This window comes from Eulemur rufifrons, chromosome 11 (assembly GCF_041146395.1).
Source record: "Eulemur rufifrons isolate Redbay chromosome 11, OSU_ERuf_1, whole genome shotgun sequence".
Taxonomy (NCBI): domain Eukaryota; kingdom Metazoa; phylum Chordata; class Mammalia; order Primates; family Lemuridae; genus Eulemur; species Eulemur rufifrons.
The window spans coordinates 9,482,208-9,507,928 of NC_090993.1; the positions used below are offsets into that span (position 1 = coordinate 9,482,208).

The 25,721-nt window shown below is 33.4% G+C and overlaps 1 protein-coding gene across 4 annotated transcripts in view; it reads right to left on the minus strand.

Moving 5' to 3' along the window:
- ARID4B (AT-rich interaction domain 4B) overlaps nt 1-25,721 on the minus strand; it is a 129,286-nt gene that overhangs the window by 18,207 nt on the left and 85,358 nt on the right. For 3 of the 4 annotated variants that reach the window (XR_011235181.1, XM_069484559.1, XM_069484560.1), the window contains exons 16-19: nt 25,488-25,663; nt 20,652-20,918; nt 6,484-6,568; nt 3,649-3,847 (exon numbers count right to left, since the gene is read on the minus strand). Coding sequence is in view for 3 of the 4 variants with exons in the window: in XM_069484559.1 (XP_069340660.1) it covers nt 3,649-3,847; nt 6,484-6,568; nt 20,652-20,918; nt 25,488-25,663 (727 nt within the window). In the remaining variant the exon portion in view is untranslated. The remainder of the gene's footprint in view (nt 1-3,648; nt 3,848-6,483; nt 6,569-20,651; nt 20,919-25,487; nt 25,664-25,721) is intronic. The other variant, XM_069484562.1, reaches the window with a different exon arrangement.

Below are 25,721 nucleotides of genomic sequence, written 5' to 3' on the forward strand. Positions count from 1 at the left end.
TTCATCAGGGATACAGTGTACTCTAAAGGATCTCCAATGTCAGAATGTGGAAGGCTTATTCTCTGGACACTCAATTTCTCCACAAAACTCCATCCAACTACCACCCACCCTCTAGTTCTGTTCCCAGCCCACCTCAGGCCAAGGGGATAGAATCATAGCTGTCTGGGTACTACACTCACAAGAGGCATCCTTTTATTTCTGTATATATACACACATACACATATGCATTCATATGAACATTATTTTTTAACCAGAAATATCTTAAATGTCTTGAATTTGAATTACAGCTAAAATTAAAATAAAATTCACTGAAGAGAAAATACAAAGAGAATATTTGAAATGTTAAAAGTATGCCAATATGATGCTCACTGATGAATTGTCTGTAATGAGAAAAACATAGGAAATAAATGTCTTTTTATTAGAAGCTAATGAAATAAGTTATGATACATACATTCAGCAGTTATGGATGTGCTGATATGGAAAGACTTGTAAGTTATACTATTAAGTAGGGGGGGGAGAAAGAATTTGTAATATGGTAATAATCCCATCTGTAAAAAGACCATGTGTACATATTTTATATAATACATACTACATACATTGCTTTGGGATGTTTTACATATACATATGTAAGTTGTATATATGCATATAAATACAATTTCTGAAATTATATAAACCTACAAGAATAGGGGAAAAAAACAGGAGAAAACAGCAACAGAATTTGCAAGCCAGAAAACAGATGAATGAGTGAAAGACAAACTTCACACCAGCAGTGAGAAGAGCCAAGAACCAACCCAGTTTACCATAGAACCCTCAATAATAACTGGCTGCATCATGTACCTGTGAAAATGAAAAAGGGGAGCAGGAAGGCTAACATAAGGAGCACTGGGTGCTTTGTACTTTGGAAAGTACTTAGATGCCTAAGATTCCCACTCCACTTCAGGTTGCTAGGTGACCGTTCTAGAGGTTTATTCTCTGAAGATAGTAAAAGAGAGGAGGTTTTCTGACCTGGGAGATGCTAGGAACTGCTGCAGGTACAGGTGTGATGCTGAAATAAGGGGCATTCATGAACACAGAAATTATGCACACTAAATCTTAAGAATCTCCACCCCACCCCACTCTCTGTTCCTCAGCTGGATCCTAGAACACTGGAAGCTATTCTCTTACCTGCCAAGGGAATCCAACTAGTCTAAGACAAAAAGACCTTAAAGATCTCATATGGCAGATTCCCCAAGAAATGGCCTATTAGATCACCCTACAGTGAAGCTGAAAGTTGACTAGTGCCAACTTAATGCTTGAGATTCCATTTCAGTTTTTAGTCCTTCACTCATAATCATAGGATAGACAAGAAAAAAAAAAACCCTTATTAGGAAGGGAATTAAAACAATAAAAGAGAAAAAAAAACAAAAGGTAACTGACCATGCAAAAATAAGCAAATAATAAAAAAATTAAAACATCCTTTGAAAGATAAGATCAAAGTCAGAAAGGTAAGATATCGCACCCATTTACAAGAACAGAATGGTTCAAAAACATGAGGAAAATAGAGGTATTAATCCCAACACTCTGGGGGGCCAAGGTGGGAGGATCATTTGAGGCCAGGAGTTTGAGACCAGACTGGGCAACAAAGCAAGACCCCATTTCTAAAAAAAATAAAATAGATTAGCCAGACATGGTGGCAGGTGCCTGTAGTTCTAGCTACTAGGAGGCTGAGGCAGAGGATCGCTTGAGCCAGGAGTTGGAGGCTACAGTGAGCTACAATTGCGCCATTACACTCCAGCAGCCTGGGTAACAGAATAAGAACCTGTCTCTTAAAAAAAAAAAAATTAAACCAGTTTAATTTAAGAGATTAAAACCATTAATTGAAAAATCAAACATTATAGCAATTATAACAGTCAATAACAGAATTGGAAGATAAAGGAAATTTCAAAAAAATAAGAAGCAAAAGACAAAACAACACATAAAAAACCAAAAAAAGATAAGCAAATTAGAGTATATTACAGAAGGTATAATGTCAAAATAATAACTAGTCAAAAAATAGTAAAATGCAGGGAAAGAAATAATCAACAAAATCATTCAAGAAAACTGCCTGGGAACAGAAAGACACAAGTTCCTAGAATAAAATAGCTTAGCAAATATAATACATACCATAGTGGGTGAAAATATATCCACACAAGGCATATCTCACTGTGAAGTTTTTTTTTTTTTTGAGACAGTATCTCGGTCTGTCACCTGGGCTAGAGTGCAGTGGTGTCATCATAGCTCACTGCAACCTCAAACTCTTGGGCTCAAGTGATCCCCTTGCCTCAGCCTCCCTAGTAGCTGGGACTACGGGCACGTACCACCATGCCCAGTTTATTTTATTTTTTGTAGAGACAGGGTCTCGCTGTGTTGCTCAGGCTTGTCACCATGAAATTATTAAAAAAAAAAAAAAAAAAAAAATTCAACATAACAGAGAAAAGGAAAAAACAGTAAGATGAGTCACATATAAAAAAATCAGGAATGAGAAGAGCTCTGGACCTCACAGAAGCAACACTGGAAGCAAAAAAACAACTGACCAATGCCAATAAAATACTGAAGGAAAAACTTCCAAACCAGCCAAACTATGAATAAAAATATTTACAGAAATGAATAGAGATATTTGCAGTCTCTAAAAATTTACCTTTCCTCTCATGCAGCTGTTCTTAAAAAGATACTAAAAAATTGCTCCACCAAAATGAGTATACCAAGCAGGCACTAGCACTCTCAGCTAATTTTTCTATTTTTTGTAGAGATGGAGTCTTGCTATGTTGCTCAGGCCAGTCCTGAATTCCTTAGCTCAAGCGATCCTCCCACCTCAGCCTCCCAAAGTGGTAGGATTACAGGTGTGAGTCACTGTGCCCAGCTACACATTCTCTTAATTCATTTCATAGATCGGATATGTCCCCTTCCCTGCCAGTTAGATTTAATAAACACCCCCCACAGTCCTCATTGCTTTTATTATCCGATACTTACTTCATGCTGCCTTAAATACTAAGCAATAACGCCATCATAAAAGAGATCATAATAGATGTAAGCAAAGTAAGCAAAATTTGGTATTTTTTACAAAAAACTATCAGTAGAGGTTTATAGTTTCATGTTATATAACACAAACTACACTTTATATGCAAACAGAAAGGACGGTACAGAAAGAATGAATAAAAAAATACAGTTAACAGTGCTGTAGAGTGAATATTAAATTTTAAGTACAATTTAATAATGCCCTTGGATCTACTATTAACAGAAAGATTTCCAAGCCTCAATCAATGGTTGACTTTATTTTAAGTATAGGTTGAGTATCCCAAATCCAAACTTTCAAAATGCTCCAAAATCTGAAACTTCTTGAGCACCAACATGACACTCAAAGGAAATGCTCACTGGAACAGTTTGGATTTTCAGATTTGGGATGAACCAGTAAGTATGATGCAAATATTCCAAAATCCAAAAAGAGCTGAAATCCAACACACTCTTTTCCCAAGCATTTTCAATAAGGGATACTCTATCTGTAACAATAGAGCAAACAAAATTCTGACTGAAAAACAGAATTTGAAATGTCAATGAATTACCTTTATAGAATCTGACTTATAAAAATTAAAATCAAATACTTGCATGCAACAGGATGACAGTTACATTTACCTTGAAGTCCATTAAGGATAGAAGTAATTTCTATAGATTTAATATGAGCTGTATCAGAGTTTTTGGCATCAGTGAGATCCAGTTTAGATACCATTTCAGGAGATGGATTTGTCTGAAATGGCGGTTTTGACAAGCGTCGAAGTTTACAGTTTTTGGGAGAATATTTTTCATCTTTGTCTTTTTCTTTGTCTAATTTATTCTAGGTTAAGGGGAAAAAAAGTATCTCATGTTAGCCATAATTTATCATGAGGCATTTATTAGTAACAATGTTAATAAACATTTTTTAACTCAAAGTTATAGAATATATTGTTAACTACTGAACATAAAAAGAATATAAAAGGCCCCTTAAAATAGCCAAAGACTTTTAAAAGTTATTAACAAAATACTACAAGATGAGCAAAAAGTTTTTATATTTATAACAAATTTTAATAGTGGGAATCAAATTAGCAATTAGGTGATTAAGACCAGCAAATCTATATACTGCTAATAATTGGCATTACAAATTCTTCAAAATTAAATCATGATTACTTTTAAATTAAATATTCACTAAGAAAAAAGAAACAATTTCAATCTGGTCATTTTAAAATCCTTAACATTCTCATTATAAAATGTGGTTTGGGAATGACTAAATTCCAAGTATTTTTGCAATGTTAAATCACTGACTTACTATACATCATTGACAGATTAATGTTCCAGAGAAAACTGAGAAATTTTTTCAAATTCTCTGCTTACAAATAGATGAACAGAGGCTAACTAATATATCTCCTGGAAACTACTCTTAAAGTTTGTTTAAAAATAATTTACATGAAAAATAATATATATATAGTCAGACCACAAAATTTGACTGACTATATTCACAATTCTCCTAAGGATGGTACACAGCTAGTATCATTCCAGATGCATTAGGAGAGACGTTAATTCCTTACATATAATAGATGCCTTAGGGTTGTGGTTATACAGGTGTGGTCCCTGGCCCAGGAACAGTAGCACCTTCTGGAAACTTGCTAGAAATGCAAACTCTTGGAATCAACCTCCAATCTACTGAATCAGAAATACGGGGGATGGGGTGAAGCAATCTGAGTTTTAACAAGTCCTCCAGGTGATTGTGATATATACTCAAATACGAGATCCGCTGCCATAGGGCATCTGGGCTTAATTCTCAGAATGCACTGAGAAGGCTTATGTGTAGGTAGCCTTCCACAGCCAATCAATAATTAGCGTTGTTCCAATTTTTCTGCTATTGCCAGCCTTTTCACCACTTCATTACTTTATCCCAGAGGTCATAATCTACCATGCATGCTGAAGGCAGAAACAGTTCACACCAGTCCAAGTTTAACACACTGACTGCCACACTAGGAAAAAAACTTTTTCCTTGGGGCCACAGTGTTTTTTTATGAAAATACAATAAAAACTTCAAAAACAAAATGATCCTTTCTAATTTAATGAAAAACTTATTTTTTATTGATTTCTGTGTGTGAGTTATATGCAACTTGAAAAATAGTTCTCTCAGCTCCCAAGGTGAAGAGATGTGTGTTACATATGCTTCACAAGGCTCCAGGCTCAAAACCAGCGTGAGTTAAATACAACTCACATGGCAGTTAATGGGTTAAGCTTTTAATGACTGTCAGAGAGCAGTCTCTACAACAGTGGCTCTCAGCACAAGATGAGACGGAGTGAGGGAGGATGTACAAAATCAGAATACTATCTAGGAAGACTATTCAAAATTCACATGCTTCTTCCCATATGGCCAGGAATTTTTATATGCCTATGGAGGGGCTAAGAACTGAATAGAAACAAATGTATTAATTCTCCCACCTCTACCCTATCCTCTACCTTAGAAATACTACTCTAAAACTTGCTTTGTGTAAAAAATATTGGCATTTGGAGTGCCACACACAAAAACTTTTCTAGTAACTAGAAACAATACTAAATACACCATGATTCCCATACTTTCTAATAAAGACCAAGAGTGAAGATGAAAACAGGTTTGAGAAGTCCTGAGTTGTAGCTACTGGGGTGCTATACTAAAAATTTAAAAACAGGGGCCAATTTAATACTGAGAAAAGAATAACCACATTAGGGGAAGGCTTTCATTATTTGGGGCCTCTAGGGTATCATTAATGTAAATAGCTCCTCACTTTGAATATGAAGATTGAATTTCAAAAGAACTATTAAGCACCTCAACTACATGTACCACTCAAAGTATATAAAAGCCATTTAAAAAGATAAAAAATATTCTAAAACCTAGTTAATGGTCTACTTTCTAATCAAACATTTAAAAAGATTTAGTCTTAACATGAATAAAAGTAACTCAATTATACATAAAAGTAATATTAATTTTCCCCATGAGCTCATGAATAAATCCCCATGGTATCTGTGTGGTTAATAGGGTCTTGTGTGCATATTCTAAGCCACTGCCTATAGTCAGATATGAAAAAGAGAAAAAGAAGAGTTGTCAGATAGGTTCCTTATGCCTTCAGACACCTTCTTTTCCTGCATGGAAGGGTTTATAGCTATGACAATAACCCATGTCTCCAAGCCATACTGCTTAATGGCTCCTGGTTGGGGAACAGAGGGGCAGGAAAGGGTTGAAACGGATAAGCAAAATCTGGTTGAGTGGAATTATACAATGCTCAAAGATCATTTAGTACTGTTTCTAAAATGCTTTCCTCAATCTGACAAAATTAATGATAAAATGTAACATTTGAAAAATGTGCTATTTCAAGAGAGTGCAACACTAAAGGTAACACTAAGGCACACACATTCAATTGTATCACTTTGGAGAAAAAGTTCTTTAATTAAAAGCTCATGATGTATAGTAAAATAAGCATTTACCTTTATTTTCTTCCGGTGTTTTATCTTTGGCACATTTTTATCAGCAGGTCTTACTATTTTATCTGCTTTAATCCACTCATCATACCTAAAATAAAGGAAATTAATATAAATATGAACAACATATACCACAGAAATAACTATGCCATATTAAAGAGAAACTCATATATAGAATCATAACATTTTAGAAGGAAAAGGACCTTGGAGATCATTTAGTTCAACTTCGTGGTTTGCAGAATAAGCTACCAAGGCTCAAAGAGAGAGGGGAAATACTTGCCCAAGGATATGTTAGCTACTGGCTGGGCCAAGACTTAGAAAGCAAGATTTCTTGACCCCTTGACTAGCACAGAAACTAAATCTGTACAATAAATATTAAGAGAAATCACAATGTTTTCTACACTTTAAAAAAAATTGTTCTGTTCTTAAGCATCAGGTAGGCAATTTTTTTTCTAGACACTCAGGATAATAGCCAAGATAATATGCTATAGTAGTTTGCAATGGCATTGTGTGATAGAAAAGCATCCTATTAATATACATTGTAGACAACACAAAATCACCTAGAAAAAAAACGCCTACTCATAAAATACAATATTCTACAAAGCTTTTCAGTATTCTGAGATGCTTCCTACATGTATAGACCAGCTGAAAGTCAACAGAGCTGTGATGGCCTCTCAATTCAATGCTGATAGTCTTCATGATTTTATAAGGTACAAGTTGCTATAAACTGCAATAAAGCTATCTATATAAAACAAAAAGAATGACTAATTTATAAAGCTAGGAAAAAACATTAAAAACTAGTTAACAGTCATTCCCTCTTTGTGGTTGAAAATTATATACATTTATTCTGGAAAATGGACAACTCATTGACATTTTTAACTCTAGAACGTGAACATCTGAAAATGAGCTTTTAAATTAAAATGTCCTCATTGTTAGGGGTAACAAAATGAAGTAACAAAACGCCCCAAATCAAGAAGTAAATAACTTGGGTCATTACTTGACTAGTAAATGATACTCTTGGCCTAGCACAGGCCTGGAAAGTATGTGTAGCAACTCCCAGGCAAAGCCATGCTGCTGGTACAAACTGCTGGCAGCAGTAAAGCTGAGGATTCAACTCCATGCAAGGTGTTACGTTACGTACGTATGCTGGAAGTTGCCGAGGACCATAATGAGAATTAAAGAGAATGGGGAAAGGAAAGGAATGAGTGCTGGGAAAGTCTTAACATAATCCCTCCTTATTAGTTATATGGCCCTGACCAAGCCATTCTCAACATCAGGTGTAGTTTATTTAAGCATTATGCTTAAGCATTATCCTTAACAATTTTAGTTCCTTCCAAAATTGGGAGGAGGGTGGAAAAGGAATAGAAAATAGCTCCGCCTTTTACAAGGTTTAATGTTAACTCCTGGCAGTTGCTCTATTGGAATATAGTTATGGAATAAAATCAGTGCTGTCAACTTTGTCTAAAAAAAAACAAAACAAGCTTTCTAATTTTTTATGTGATAAACTGAAGACAGTTCATGCTGACTACACTTAACGTTAATGTAAGTCAAACCAAGATATAACAGTTTTTTGTCTTTCTTAACCAAAGTCTATCTGTTATATAGCTAGTTTTATACCAGACATTTTTTACTGCCAATTAAAAAACCCATTCAATTCAACCTGGGGTTTCGACAGGAATTATATTTCAAATTAGGGCAAAATAGTAGTCTTCAGTTTAAGAATACCATCATGATATTTACATTTGTATATTTTACATGGAGCACCAAACACATTAAATAAGGAAAAACAGTTACTGCCTCATGGGTAAAATGTTCATTGTGATAGAGGAAGATTTCTTTATTACTTGGAGATAATGTTGCTTAAATTCTCTTAGGAACGAGGTAGAAGGAACATATACACAAACAATAAAATAATGGAGCTCAGTATGATACTGGCTGGGGCCCACTGCCTAAGCCCCATCGTGTACAGTTGCCACATGGTAATCATTTTCTCCTCCACCCAATTATAAAATAAGATGGTATGAAAGAACTGGTTGTCAGAAAAATGTAGTGAGTTAGATGTAGAAAGAACGTTGGACCAGGTAGGGCACAAAAAAGGAAAATATTGGAATTAAATGACATAAACTACATAAATAGTTCTAAAATATTTGAATAGTACTAATTAAACACTATGGTCTTTACTATTCTGGATAAAAATTTATTTTAAAACTCTCATTAAATATTCTGTATGGTTTTATGAGATTCCTTGGAAAATTCCTTGGTTATATTATTTCAAGTTGGAGTAATTATATGGTGACTTGTGGGTCTACAAATATTAGCTAATATTATGACTTCTTTATTATTTGGCTTCTTTCTATTCTACTTTCTCTGTGCTTTTGTTTGTTTGTTCAAGTATTCCCTTATTCTGATACTATTCTCTTAGATTTTTCTTTTCTTAGCCAATTTATCCTCTCTTTTTATAAAATGTAACACAATATTGTTACTGTTATAAATGAGAGCATACCTTAAAAATCTATCAATGAATTTATTTCACAGACTAAGACATTCCAACAACAGAAGCAAATTGACCTTGCAAGCTGTATAGGTTTGCCGAAAAGCACTACGTGGAGAATTAGAGAAGAACAGGAAATGGACTTCCTGGTAAAAGAGTGTAACACCAGAATGATGGCAGAGGGCCCTCCAGGCCCTATTCAGACTGCGCATGGGGAACAGTAGGAGACCAGCGCCTGAAGAAGCCTCACTGAAACTGCACCCATGAAGAGAAGAACGGGTGAAAAGAACATGTGAGAATTTTGGGTGAGGAAGCTTTTTATCAAATTACAAATGCCCTTACCAAATAGAGGCTGAAACCATGAATATAAACATATTGGCAGACAAATATTTCAAAACTTAATGCCATTTTAAAACAGCATTTTAGTTGTCTGATCAATGTTATAAGGAAAATAAAAATGATCAGAAGATAAAATAACTATAAGTAATCATCATATTTTAAAGATAGGAAACGTTCCTTCCCTTCATTAGAGTCTTACCCAAGTGTTGTATTTTCTTTATGGAATACTTTCAAAGAACAGAAAAAGAGAAACAAATTCATGCGGAGGAAAAAACAAGAATAATGCCCCCAAAACTCAACATTTCCTACAGACTCTAAAATTATATAAGAAATAGCCAGACTAGTACAAATACTGGTGCCAAGTAATTTAATAAAAGGGAGCAATATTAGTGGATCAAGATTTCTGATTCCCTATCAAATACCAAGAATAAAGACTTGAATGAGGGGAATTTAGTTCAAAACTATAACAGACTTCAGTTGATCCTGTTTATTCTATATAAATTCAGACTTTTTATACAGTATATTTAATATATATTTTTAAATACACACTACATTTGCTTTAGTCAAAATAGATAAGTAGTCAATGCAGATAGAAAATGGGAAAATTTAGCTCAAGTCCAAATATCTTGAACATTATAATATTAGAATTACTAAAAAGGAAGTGGCAAAGAACAGAAAATTACAGCTAAGAATTATAACAGAAGACCATAAATTATCTATCAATTTCTCCTTGGAGGGCCCTATCAAGTAAGGTAGCTTTTCATTCTTCAGGAATACAAGAATCTTAATAACTAAGTCAAACACAAACTTTTTGGTTTTAAAATGCCTTTAAGTCCTTTTTTTAGACATCCACAAATACACAGATGCCCTGTCCTCCTCTGCAGGGGCTCTCCAATATTCTTGACTCTGCTTTAAGTTTTAATCACACGGGCAATCAAGAGGTTAAAGGGCATATTCTGATGGGGGTCTCTCTACTGTGTAGGAAGAACACTAATATTGTAACAGCAATTATGGGCAACAGGTCTTCAGAGAAACCACATTACTGCTAAATAGCTAGCTTTCTCTCCAAGTATAGCATATCCATTACTGTCAGGTATTACATTTAGTGATAATACAGCTGGAGAAGTAGGAGAGAAATTTAAAGTAAGCCATTGGCCTACAAACAAATTAAATTTTCTTGCAACTTTAGATTTAAGCAACAGAGTTTTACAGGAATGTCTGTGAAAAACCAGGTAGATTTGGATTGTTGATATAAACCATCTTGCCTTTAATTGGACTTTGCCTTTGGAAATTATGATCAGAAGAGAGTAATTGGCCTCTCCATGACAATAGAAAATTTACTTTGCCAGGGCATAGGGAAAAGAGGATTACTAAATTCTTCCATTTAAAAAGGATATTGTCATGCTTGTAATCCTAGCACTCTAGGAGGCTGAAGCGGGAAGACTGCTTGAGGCCAGGAGTTCGAGATTAGCCTGAGCAAAAGCAAGACCCCATCTCCACAAAAAATAGAAAAATTAGCCTGGTGGCGAGCTCCTGTAGTCCCAGTTACTCAGAAGGCTGAGGCAGGAGGATTGCCTGAGCGCAGGAGTTTGAGGTTGCAGTGAGCTATTATGACGCCATGGCACTCTAACCCAGGCAACACAGTGAGAGGCCTTATCTCAAAAACAAAAATAACAACAACAAAAGAATATTGTTTTTATAAAGTATTGAAACAAATATTAAAAACAAATACTGAGTTAAAAAGTTAAGACTTACAGGTTAGTGATGAGCCCATACTTTTTCAATTCTATTATTAATACATTCATTATACTTAAAGCTATAGATGGAATCTAGACAAGTATACTATCTGATATTTACCTAAAGTACTAAGGAAAATATTTTAAGGTTTATACATGACTTATCTGAGAATTTTCTATTGAGATCATCTAACATTTCAACTAACAGAACAAACATAAAAGAAGATATGCAAGATCAATTCATTTAACTTCTAAAGGTCTCAGATGCTCCCTGACCTAGATAAAATGAAGTAACTGGACCAGATGATCCCTAAAATGAAAAATTATATAAGACTTCAAGACTGTAAGTATGCATGTTGACTTATTCATTTGACAAATACCTCTTAGGTACCTAGTATATGATAGATTTTGCACTAGGCTCTGAATATTCAGCAATGAATGCAACAAACACAGCTCTTGCCTGCAAGGAGCTTACAATTTACGGAGAATACAACACTAAAACAGTAATTACAAATATAATAATACAAACCTTCCGAAACTTTCTGAAAGAAGAAGTCACATAGATATTTAAATTATATAAAACATAAATTTAAATATTCATATAAAGCTAGAAGAAACCATTCAGAGACCATAACCTACTTGCTCTCACCAGAGAAAAATAGGGGTTCTAAAAAGAAAGCTTTATGACTTTTTGTTTGGATATATTGGCAAATTATCTAAGAAATCATTTAGCACTAATGAAAACAGAAAACAATGTTAGTCAACCAGATATACTACCAAAATGGTTACTATGCCCATATCAATTCAGATTTTGGTTCTTCTTAAACCCAACCTTCAAGGAAATATTATAAGCACGTAAAGGTATGACCTTAGAGATTTAAAAACAAATAATAAATAACATGCAGAATAAAGATATTTTAAAAATAATTTCATAAGCAAGACCAAACTGACATAATAGTTAAAAACATACTATTTAAAATATGTATACAGATTATTAAAAATATAAAGCCAATGACCAACCATTAATTTAAGTAAAATATTAAAATCATCTACATTTTGCTTTCTGTAATAGACAGACTCATTTAATAATTATTGAACAACATGTATTTTATAGCTTGCCACTCTATATGCAAAAACATTAATGTATGTCATATGTATAACTAACTTACTTGGTTTAAGAACCTCACATCTAAAGTATAAATTTAGACTATTTTAATAAGGAAAGGAATTTTCTCCTCCTTAACTAAGAAAATATGAAAAAAAAGCATTACAAAATAATAAGAAAACGCCAAGTCATGATGAAAAGCAACGCTAGTTATTATCAATTATAAACTTTATGAGCAATTTTATCAATATTTCTATTACTTTATGAATTTTATATAATAATCTCAATTTACATATATTTTTACCTAATAAAATATCTAAAGCAAGATTTATGAAAAGAACTACTTATAACAATTTAGTGCTTTTAGTCATGTACCTAAAATATTATAAAACAAAACAAAAATTAAAGTATTATATTACTCAAAAAATAAAATCCTAAGCATGCTATCAACATTTCATATTTCCATTTCATATAGCACTGTTAAATCCACAAATAGACAGGAATAGTATTCATCATAATTAAGAATATAACAGCAGAATAGAAACATGAATATTATAGCATAGCCATATTTAAGATTTGACATAAACAGCTCAACAGAATGAAACAGTAATTATATCAATAGGTCTTCCTAAGCAATATAACTCTATAAAATGAAACAAAAGTATAGGTCTTTAGGTAGAGATAACATGTAACACTAAGAACACATCATAGAGCATCTTACCATAGCTTACTTATAAGGGCCACTGCAAACGGTTAACAACTGTGGCACTAATTGCATATTGTGACACAGATACTCAGTTTTTAAAATACCCCCAAAATTTATTTTGGTAATATTTGACAAGCTTAGGGAATTAGTATTTGTGTACATTTAGACAAAAATGTTGATGTCCTTACCAATCTACAAAACTACTGAATGAAACACATCTATGTTTTATTAATGCATTAAATGTACCTGCCATTTTTACAAAAACTACTCAATGGAACAGGTCTAAGTTTAGCAAATGCTCTATGTTGAATACACAAAGAAAGAAAAAGCCTATTTGAGTGCAACAAATAATTAAATTGTTAATCTTTTTTCAGGAAGGAAATGTTTATTTTCACTTGTACCCCAAAATTACAGTTAACTCAAGTCACTCTCCTCTAAGACAAGCTTACAGATATGTACTTGGAAACCACTGTTAAATGGTCTTCATTTTATAGGCCTTTAACTTGTACATTATAGAAATAAAGCAGACTAGTTCCCATGGAACCTTGCTTTCTTTCTATCATTACCAGAATAATTATTTCAAAACATATAAGTAGAACTTGGTACTCTTCTATCAGTATTTCTAACTCCAATGGCATATACAAAGTATAGCAGGGATCAGGTTACATGGAAGCAAAAGAAAAAAACACTGAAGGACACAGCACATTCTAGAGAAGGAAGGAAAAGAGAAATTAAGATGGAAAGTGACATTAAAAAATGAGATGAAGTGTAGGCAGAAAGTCATAGGATACAAGCATTTCCAATCAAATTCATTCTAGTCTCTCAGCCTCAACTCCATTTCAGTTGCTAAGAGATGGGCTCATTATATGAACTGAAGAGATCACAAAAAAGAACCATCATATATCTTACATAAATATGAACTCAAATTGTATCAAAGACCTAAATATTCCAGCTAAAACTATAAAGTTCTTAGATGAAAACATAGGGGAAATTTTTCACAACACTGAATTTGGCAGTGTCTTCTTAGCTATAACACCAAAAGCAAAGGTAACAAAGAAATAGATAAATTGGATTTTATCAAAATTAAGAACTTTTGTACATCAAAAGATACCATCAAGAGAGCAAAAAGACAACCCACAGAATGGGATAAACTATTTGCAAATCATATATCTAATAATGAATTAATATACAGAATATATGAAGAACTCCTACAACTTAACAACAAAACCAACCAATTCAAAAATGAGCAAAGACTTGAAGAGACATTCCTTCAAAGAAGATATATAAATGGCTAATAAGCACATAGAAAAATGCTCAATGACTCTAGTCATTAGGGAAATGCAAATCAAAACCAAATTGAGATACCACTTTACACCCACTAGAAGGCCAATAATAAATTTTTAAATGAAGAAGTGTTGGTGAGGATGTACAGAAATTGGAACGCTCATACACTGCTGGTGAGAATATAAAATGACCTAGCCTCTGTGGAAAGATGTAAGAGTTCCTCAGAAAATGAAATACAGAGTTTTATATATATAAATGAGCTGAGAAGACGCTCTAATGAGAGGGCCAAGCCACATCTGTCCCAACCCTCCATTAGTCTCTATATTCTCTACTTGTCACTTTTAATTGGATTTTAATTTCTGCTCTACTTCCATTTTGCTGTCAGGAGGTCCAATTTAATTTAACAGTCATTTAGTATTTCCAATATGCCAGGTATATATTTTTCTAGATGTGGTAAAGGATATTAGGGGAATGGATATGGAATCGGGATTTTTTTCATGTTTTAAAATTAAACACACTTTTGTAATATAAAGTAATGTGTCTTGATGTAGAAAGCCTGAACAATGAAAAAAGGGAGGGGGGAGAGTAGAAGTAAAAGAATTTGCCCAGAACGCTAGATGGAAGTTATATTCCAAGAGACCAAATTCCTTGGGCTCAGAAAAATAATTTAGAAAAATTCAGTATCAGAAGTGTGACACAAATTAGGATTGGAAAAATGGGTACAGAAAGTATAAAAAAACAAAATGGATAAGAAGGAAAATATAACAGAACAATCAGAAGGAAGAAAACACAAAGAAAATCAAGAAGAACAAAAGATAAGATAACTGAGGAATGGTTTCTTAATTTTGAGAAAGGTAGAAAAGGAAAATAAACAAGAAAAGCAGATGCAGCTACAGCAGCTGGAACCCAAGTAAAGTGTCTCACAGAACAAGTGATCAACTGGGTATGATACTACCAATAAGGCGTGTAACACAAGAGGACAAGAGATGGTGGAATTCAGCTACACAAGGTCACTAGTGATGCCAATAGATAGTTTTGGAGGTCTGGAGGGGGCAAAAGCCTGATCAGAGTGGGTTTACACAGGAACAGTAGGAGAGAAACTAGATAACAAGCGTAGATAACTTTCAAATAGATTTGTTGGATGGAAATGGTGCAGTAAGAGAAGGTAGGCTCAAGAAAAGGCTTTCTTTGAGATGGGAGAAATAACCACAGGTCTACATGCAGATGGGAATGATTTAGAAGAGAGCAAGAAAATGGGCCATATCTTTGATTAGGCAAGAAGGGATGGCAATTAGAAGACTGGCCTTAGACAGTAGCATGATTGTTCATCTATGGCTAAAGATGAGAACACAGAGAATGTGGCAGCAGATCCAAGTAGAAAGGCTGACAGAATCAAAGTCTGTAGAAATTTGCTTCCTGATTCAATTTCTCAATGAGGTAAAAGGCAAGATCACCAGCTGAAAGTGAGAATGCAAAAGAGATGTTATTAGGGATGTGAGGAGACAAGCAGCATGAAACTGTCTTCTAAGAAAGTAGGAGAGTGCATAAAAGAAGGACATAAAGAATTAAGGACCCACTGAGGTTCACATGTCATGAATTTAAAATAAGAATCATTGTGGTTGATTGCTTTACTCCAACCAGGATCAGCTACACAGGTACAGGCAAAAAGTACGAGTGTTGGATTTAACCAGGGTTCTTATGGTTTTGTCAGACAAGTACTACAAAGCAATAGGAAAGCAAAAGAAGAGGTGGGAGTCAACAGAAGCGATTATAACAGCTGACCAAGCAATGTAAGCAATATAAGCAGAGGGCTGAGGACATTACAGTGGATGAAGGGTGGTAGGATCAATGGATTGTAGTATCTGCTGGGGCAATTCCTTTGCCTAGACTATAAATTCCTTAATAGGGATCATTTCTTGGTTATCTTCAGTGCCAAGCACAGTTGGCACACAGTAGATGTTCATCGTATGTTTGCCAAATGAGGGAATAAAATTTGATTAAAAGCAACTGAATGCTGGCAAAAATGGATTGAACATAATTGTTTGTGAAAGCCTTCTACTAGGTTTTTTCCCTCCCTGAGTCCCTCCTTCCACAGAGGATTTAATTCACTTAGAGAAAAATATGATATTTTTAAATGTAATGCATTTCTATTTCAAATAATATTAACATATTTAAGCATAATTTATCTTATTTTCAGTTTTCCATAATTACTAATATGGACCAGAACTGTTGTGTGACATATTTAAGAGTTTCACAGTTGAAATTATGAAGTCTCTTTTCTACTCCTCTTTTACATCTGGGTGTCCTTTAATGCAGCTGGTGATCCTCAATATAGAAAAAGTTATTCTTTCATCAAATTTGCCACTCTATGTAAAGCCAAATTGGAAATAAATGGAGAAAATTTAATCAGTATCAATACACCATAATAAAATACTGATGTATTTTAAATCCTGTACCAAGCAGTCTAGACAGTTTCAATACATTCAGTTGTTACTGAACAACTGAACAAGGGTAAGTCAAACAAACTCAATAGAATCTATGGCAGGTAATATATGTATGTAACCTTATTTTCAAAAATCAATCCTATATTTATGACATGACTTCAAAACTTGAAAGTGAAAAGGATCAATTAGATAATGATACTAAAAATTTCTATAAAATATTATCACTAAGAAAAGTTAAAACAAATGTAACAGAGAGCCTACTATTAAAAATTATTTAAGTGTGACTAAAGTTTAATAAATGTAAGGAGATATATTTTTTAAAAGACTAAAAGAGAACACACTACAATATTAACAATGATTTTGTTTCTGTTTTTATATATGTTCTCAGTTTTCTAATTGACTGCTATTTCTAGTAGAGTTTAAAAAATAATTTGTGAAAAACACCAACTTAGAAGGCCGGGCGCGGTGGCTCACGCCTGTAATCCTAGCACTCTGGGAGGCCGAGGCGGGTGGATTGCTCAAGGTCAGGAGTTCGAGAACAGCCTGAGCGAGACCCCGTCTCTACTAAAAATAGAAAGACATTATATGGACAACTAAAAATCTATATAGAAAAAATTAGCCGGGCATAGTGGCGCATGCCTGTAGTCCCAGCTACTCGGGAGGCTGAGGCAGTAGGATCGCTTAAGCCGAGGAGTCTGAGGTTGCTGTGAGCTAAGCTGACGCCACGGCACTCACTCTAGCCTGGGCAACAAAGTGAGACTCTGTCTCAACAAAAAAAAAAACAAAAAAAAAAAACACCAACTTAGAATGCTCCAAAGCATTCTAGTGCTTGGTGATCTAATAAATTCTATAGTGTCAGAAAATAGTTCTATATATGGTCACCATGTCAGGAAAATTCTGTAGCAGTATTACGCCATTTGTGGTTTTGGGTCAAGAGTTCTGGCTCTTTCCAGTAAATCTGGTATAAGCATATAAAATAGGCCCTTTTTTTTTTCATTGTAGTAGTAAAAAATGAACTGGCCAAAATGCTAGCCTTTCATGTAACAAAAATCAACATTCATCAGCTGTGAAATAGGGACAAATGAAAATTATATTAAAGATTTACATATCATTTTAGAAAAAAGAAAAAATGTAGAAATTAGTAAGAAAATAGTATTTAAAAAAATAAGATATTCTTACATTTTTTTTAAGAAAAATCTGTTTGATGGAAAAAAGATGTTTCAGACAAAACAAAAACACATGTAAACAGCTGTATACAAAATTTCCTAAATTGTTCTCATCATGAATGACTGCCACTGAAGGTAAAACTATTTTCATGAACCTTTATGCATAAATCTTAATTCCTAATTCATATCTGTTAAGTGTTAATTTAGAGATCAAGCTAAGGATCCTCCAAATAATAGGAAAATTATGATAGAGCTGATAAGGGTTTGCTGCAGTCCTTATTCAGACTTGAAGGAGCAGCAAAAATCATAATTATTGCTTACTTATCAATAAGACAGACTCTTTGGTTCCTACTGCATAGAGAAATAATACTATTATGTTAACTATAAGAAAACAAACAGCTTCATCTACGGAAGTACAGCTATTTTCTCTATGGTGCTGGAGCGTGAAAGATCCACCCTGCACGTCTTCACAAAGATGGCAAGTTTTCTTCTTTTGAAAGTTCATAGCACACAAGCATTCAATTGTCAGAAATATATGGCATCCTTCTTAGTAACAGAAGCATGTCTGGTTAAACTAGGTCTCATTTTCCTTCCCATACTGTTAAAGACTGTTCAAGACTTAAATTCCTCAATTAAACTCTTCCTTTATCTTCACCTCCCACTATTTTATTAGACATTCTTTCTATCCTCTAAAACCCAAGTGTTCCTAGAATTTGTTTCATTTATGTCAATCTTTTCTTAACAAGGCTGGGTACAGTGGTTCATGACTATAATACCAGCACTTTGGGAGGCTGAAGTAGGAGGATCACTTCAGGCCAGAAGTTCAAAACCAGCCTGAGCAACATAGCAAGACCCTGTCTCTAAAAAAATTTTTTAAATTAGCTGGACACGGTGCATGCCTAAAGTCCCAGCTACTCAGAAAGCTGAGGCAGGAAGATTGCCTGAGCCCAGGAGTTCGAGGCCGCAGTGAGCTATGATCACACCACTGTACTGAAGCCAAGGTGACAGAGCAAGACCCTGTCAAAACTTTTCTTAACAAAACAGAAAATTATATTTTAATTGTGAAATAATTTCATGAATCTCTCAATGCTTACACCTAATATTAATGAGCTAACAGAAAATAATCAAGCCCTAATTATAGTGAAAATCGGAGAACATCTAAATTCAATCCATTCATCACAGAATTTCAAATATTTTATAAAGACCAAGACTAAAAACTGTCTCTGTACATAAACCAGCAAAATAACTAGGAAAGAAGAATTGAAAAGAAGAGAGGTAAAAGACGATGTGATTCCTATCTATCTTGTGGGCATTACTTAGTAATTATTCATTTTTGCTGATTCAATTTTTTCTTCCTAATTTTAAAACAATGTATTTTACACTTATATCCTAAGCAGAACTGGAATTCCCTCTAAATTTTATTTAATAAGATCATTTAGTAAGATCAAAATGACTAAAAATCAAAAACTAAGCAAAATATTCCTATAGTGGTTAAATCTAAGATTTCAAGTATCTTCCAGGACTTCAGGTGAGGAAAATCATGTATTATATAGGCAGCAACAAGAATCAACAGCTGAAAGGATAAATTGCACACAGTGTTAAAGTGATAACCGGAAAAGCTTGTTTCAGGGCAGCTATCACATCTAAGCACTGATAACAGATATTCTTAAACTCCAGAACTTCGTTAGTTTTGATTAGAACTAATAAAGAATGAGTCCCAAACAAAACTTCTGAACATTTCCTCATGATTTAAGTTGCTATTTTCTTCCAAGCATTGGAATGGATCAGAATTGTACTTTTCTCAAAATAACAAGGGTAACTAGATTAAACCATGCTTCTAGAGCTTATTACTATTACCACAACAGACAATAAAACTTTACCTTTAAGAAACAAAGAATGTGAGATGATGTCCTTAGTAACATCCCAAACCACAAAACATAATTTAAATGTAAATCATGAGAACTGTATTCCTTTTTGAAGACACTAGTTTCACCATGAAACCACAATTTAAAACTTCTATAGTTAATTTTTCAAGGGATCTAACTCTATCATAGGGTAGATATCAAAAATAATATCAAACATTCCAAAAGGAATTAAGTTATTCTTAAAAGATAACTAAATGATCAGATCCCAGAACAGGCTTGCCAATTTTGGATAAAATCAAATACAAATTTCTTTTGATAAGCCAAAGAAAACTTGTGTAAGAAAAAAACTTAAGTCACTGAATACAACCTAACAATGAATCTCAGTTTTGCCTTTCAGATCCCTAGGTCAGTAGTCACCACAAAGTGCATTCGATTTTAGTCAAGCAGACGTGCCTACATTTTCCACCATATTGTTTTGAAGATAACAGTAAATTTCTGAGACTTCTGAACTAGGTTGGAATGTAATAGCTGCTGCTGAGGAGATAAGGCCTTCTTGAAATAGCTAATATTTCTTAGGAAAGTCAAACTTTTAAATCTCTGCCTACCAAAGGAAAAAAATGATGACTTAAGAGGATACAAAGAGGTTACTGTGGTAATGTAGTTTAAAATGCAGAAGAATAGGCAGCCTGAATTGGCTTGTGGATGTCAAGAAGTTACAATCTCTTTTACCTTTTTAATAGATTTTTCTATCATTCCATCAATAATGTCTTCTCTATTAACCTACATGTATTACACATAAAAATCAACTGTGTAGACTTCAGTTTTCTAGACACTAAGGATATCTCTTAAGCACTAAAAACATTAGATAGGAAGTCACTAAGTAAGGGATTTATGTGCTAAAAACTACATATTTTCTATACGGTACTATGACCTCAATTAGAATACTATCAAGTCCATAATTCGTTACTTAAATTTTTAAATAGAAAAGTATTTTAGAAGTGTTTTTAGGTAATAATCACTAGCTAAAACTCAAGTTACCTCACATTCCATCCGCAGTAATGCACCAAGTAAAGGACCTCTCCACCTTCGACATCAGAATCTTTAATACTAGCTTCATACATTTTTTGATTTTTCCCTCGTCCATACCGCACTTGGACTTTCATGCCTGGTGGATAGCATTCAAACTCCTCTTCCTCATTGTTGTCATCATCATCTTCATCTTCTTCCTCCTCCTCCTCCTCCTCCTCCTCATCCTCTTCTTCTACTTCTTCATCATCTTCATCTTCCTCTTTATTCGTTTCATCTCTTGAAAGGTTTAAAAAATTGCAGAGTTAATAAAAGATACTTCATAAGCTTTTCAGTTCCAAACCACATAAATTGATAAAAAATCGTGGCTGTGATTGTTCCAGGAACAGCAGATTCCATGTGTATGAAATTCTCTGAGTTTCAATTTAATATTTAAAAACTAAAACTGTGTAAGATGACCATGGTTATAGAAAGATACATTTAGAGAAAATGAAGGTCCAAAAATGAGTGCATTAAAAGGAAATTTCCAACAGTCAGGAAAACAGAAGTTGTACTGAATAGCAAGAAACTAGTTACTAGGTCAACTATAACAATTTTACTATAAAAGTGTTTTACATCTCAGTTGACAAAAAAAAAAAAATTCATTATACGTCACTGCCATTTTCTCACTAAAAGTTATTTTACATTCAAATATCTCCAGCCTCAGAATGTTTCAAACAAATTTTTACTAGCAAATGGCTAGTATTAATAACTTTAAAACATGCTCCAACCAAATTTTCTAACATTCTACTAACTGAAATACTACTGTAACTTTTACAGAAACATTCTACTGATGTCACATCAACATTACACCATTTGTTCTTTCCATCCTTTCAAACTTTGCCACAATTTCTGTTCTCTACCACATTTACTCAAAGCTTTCTTCAACAAATCCTCTCACGACTTTGAAGTTCCAAAGAAATATGTATATGAGAGGCCAATTACAAATATATGAAACAAAAAGCCAAACTATTTTAGAAAGCATTACAATCATTTTGATTTTAATACCATATACCTTCTAAAACTGAGTGTTCGTATCATTTTTATATTGACCATGAATCTGTATTAAACAAGTCAGAGAAAATCTTCAATTATAAATCTTTCTAGGATTTCCAAGCACTACACTTACAAAAAAAACTTCAATATAAAATCTGAGTATAATTAGTTTTATCTGCTTTGCAGTATGTTTGTACTTAATACAACAGTTGTCCAAAAAGACATCAATTTATAGCTGACAAATGAATAAACATCATAAAACACAACCACAAGACAACTTAGTAATTAAGCTTTAAAAGTTAATGGTTATAATATTTACATAAAAAGACTTCCTCCACTGATAATTTCAGTTTTACATTTTTATATGTAAACTTTTTAGTGATAACATACTTTATCATTCCTAATTATGTAATTATATAAACAATAAAAATAATCTATAGTGATATAAGCAGCACTATAATGCTTTTTTTATTCACCATTTTCTTTCTCTATAGTAGAGCAAGTGGGTTGGGGATAAGCCTAACAGACTTGGGGAATTAAACCTGAGTTCATGGAAGCACCAAATATATGAAGTTTGTCTGAAATACATCACAAAGTCTACAAAGATTCTCAAGAATTATTCCTAAAGACACACAGTCAAATGAATAGGTATTTAAAAACTAAAACCTAAAGGAAACTGGCTGTGATCTGAGATTTAAGAAATATTAACTCTGTTTTGGGGCCAGGTGTGGTGGCTGACACCTATAATCCTAGCACTCTGGGAGGCTGAGGCAGGAGGATCACTTGAGGTCAGGAGTTTGAGACCAGCCTCAGGAAGAGTGAGACCCCGTTTCTACTAAAAATAGAAAAATTAGCTGTGGTGTAATAGCACATGCCTGTAGTCCCAGCTACTCGGGAGGCTGAGGCAGGAGAATCGCTGGAGTCCAGGAGTTTGAGGTTGCTGTGAGCTAGGCTGACACCATGGCACTCTGGCCCAGGAGACAAAGCGAGATTCTGTCTCAAAAAAAAAAATCTGCTTTTGGAAATACATTTCTATAATGAAGAATAATTTTAATAAGGCTAAAATAGCTAAGAAATTAACAGAAATGATGTTATGAATGATAAACTATTATAAATAATTTTTAATGTTATTTTATATAGTAAATTAAAACAGCTACGAAATTTTTAGGGAAGAATACTACTTGCTTAAGTCATAAGACCATATCTTTGCATTTGAGGGGGAAAAGAAGTGTATTCTGGTGGTCACAAAAAGAGATTTATCACATAAAAGAGAGATGTAGAATAAAAACTTTAAATATTTCAAAATGAAAATAAACTCTAAACTTTATCTTACATAATACAATACACTGAGTACAAATGGTAAATGCCAAAAACAGCAAGCACAATCATACTTTAAGTGATAGCCAGGACAAATTTTTATTTAATCTAGAATAAAAACCCAATAAAACAAAGCAATCAAAAACTTAAAATAAAAGATTTGCATTTAATGTCCACTTCAGATACAAACCAAATGAAATTCACTGAAATAATACACTGAAGTACTAAAGAAGCAAACACCACAATTACTGGCAATCAGCCAAAAATATCTGTTCTATTCTAAGAATTCAGAGGGTAATGTACCAAACCAGATGGAACACAGAATGCCAAGAGAGCCCCTGAAAAGTATAAAATACAAGCAACAGATACACTTTAAAAAATTAAGTTGATGAATATATTGCATCATACACATACACACACATATGTATTTAAGTTAGTTATCTTTTAGAAAACAATATTTTGGGAAACCAAATGTATCAGCAAGGATTTTTCAGCTGAATTCACAAAGAAATACCAAATTTTCCCAGTTTGATGTTACACTCCCTACAATGAAACAAATTTTTTTAAAATGTACTACATTAAGGTAGTAGGTACTACATTAAGTACCTACTATGGGCTAGGAACTGAACTAGGCATTTTATATATATTAACTTCTTCAACCTACTATACCTAGACTATGGAGGAAGGACATTGAAAATTCTTGGTAGTAGCCAATTACTCAGGGAAAGTTTATATACTAGAAAAATACCTTTATATTAATTCTTTATAATTATAAAAGTTTATTTTGTACTTATCTAATAAAATTCAAACAATTATAGTAGTCCCCCTTTATCTATGGGGAGTGCATTCCAAGCTCCCCCCCAGTAAATGCCTGAAACCACAGATAGTGCCAAACCCTATATATACTATGTTTTCTCCTACACATTCTAATACGTAACTATGATACTGTTTAATTTAGAAATTAGGGAGAGTAAAAGATGAACTAAAATAATAATATAACAATAATAAAAATAGACCATAATAAAAGTTATATGAATGTGGTCTCTCACACAAAATATTATTGTACTGTACTCACCTATTTTTGGACCATGGTAACTGAAATTGTGGAAAGCAAAACTGTGGAAAAGGGGGGACTATTGTATAGACAGTCCCAACACATAATGCTTCTAAACAATATCTACCAAATTACGGCAGTCACAGCAAGAAAATTTTAGTTTGCAGTTTGTGTATATTAAATATCTACCGTGCATAAAAATCCATATACTTAAAAGACCTAAAGGGATTAATACCAACCTACAAAATATAATTTATTCTATAAAATAAGCAAAAGTACCAACTTGGAAAACTAAGATAATTATTAATAACAGAGAAAAAATACACATTTACCACAGTGTTTTGCAAACAGTAGATGTTCCAGAAACATCTGCAGATTTAAAAGTCAGATTTTTAGGCAAAATGCTAATCCTTACTAAGTTTCTTACTTAAATAATCTCCACTAGCAGTAAGGAGTACCTCAAATATACAGTTGTACACACAGAAATATAACAAAGTATAACCAACAAACACTTTTACTATGTTCATCTAAACCCAGTGGTTTTTTTCTTCCATGTTTGTCTCCATGATGCCACCAAAATTTCAGAAGAAATTCTAAATGGCAAAAAGTTGAATCTATACTAAGTTTCTTAATAGTTAAAACTGCCTCCAAGTAAGCAATAAGATATACTTCAAACACATATTTGTATACACAGAAATACAACAAAGTATAATAAACAAACACCTTTTACTATATTCACCTGAGTCCACGGGTTTTTTTCTTCCCTGTTTGTCTGCATGCTATGGCCAAATTTCAGAAAAACACTAAAAATGATCAAGAAACATAAGCTGTGCTTATTTAAAGGAACCACTAACATGGAGAGGTTTATGTTTTTTAAACCTGAGAAATAAGATCAAACGCCAAAGATTACCTATAAAATCCAGGGTCCACTGGCAGTGCATAAATTACATTGTCAAATAATCCATCATTCTAAAGTGACTAAAACAAGGAAATGCTACTACCACATAAAACAGAAGTTTGGGCCTTTTTAAAACTTAATAGCATTTTTCCATTCTTACTTTGCTTAAGAAATAAATACAACTGTCAGACAATCTACACCCAACATACCATCTACAAAACACTAGGACATCTTCCCAAGTTTGTATTACCATGTCATTGAGCAGATCTTAAGACAATAAAAAGTACTTTTCTCTACCTAAAAATTTTATAAATTTCCATGATGAGAGCAAGAAGAATGGATCACAAATATGATCTTTTTCTACAAATTTACATTAGTAGGGTCTCTGAAGGAGGCAAATGCTATTTACTTAGTAAGTGCCAATCACTCTATTATTTGGTATTTTATTAATCAAATTTAGATTCATAAAAACACACATAAGAAAAAGCAAATTATAAGAATTCAACTAGCCAAAATGCATTGTAACCAAGAACAAATTTCTTACCCAGATTTTGCTTTTTCTTCTTCAGCTTCTACCTTTATGCTGAGGGATTCATCTACCCTAGTTGTGTTATCATCTTTGTCTTCCAGATTTTCATTTTCTTCTGGTTTTTTAATGTTAACTTCTTTTTCCTGATCAGAATGTGTAGGTATAGATTCTAATAAATTCTTTTTACTTCCCTAGAAAAAGATCAGAGGAACTAAACCAACAAAAGTAAAAATTTTCAACCTAAATCAA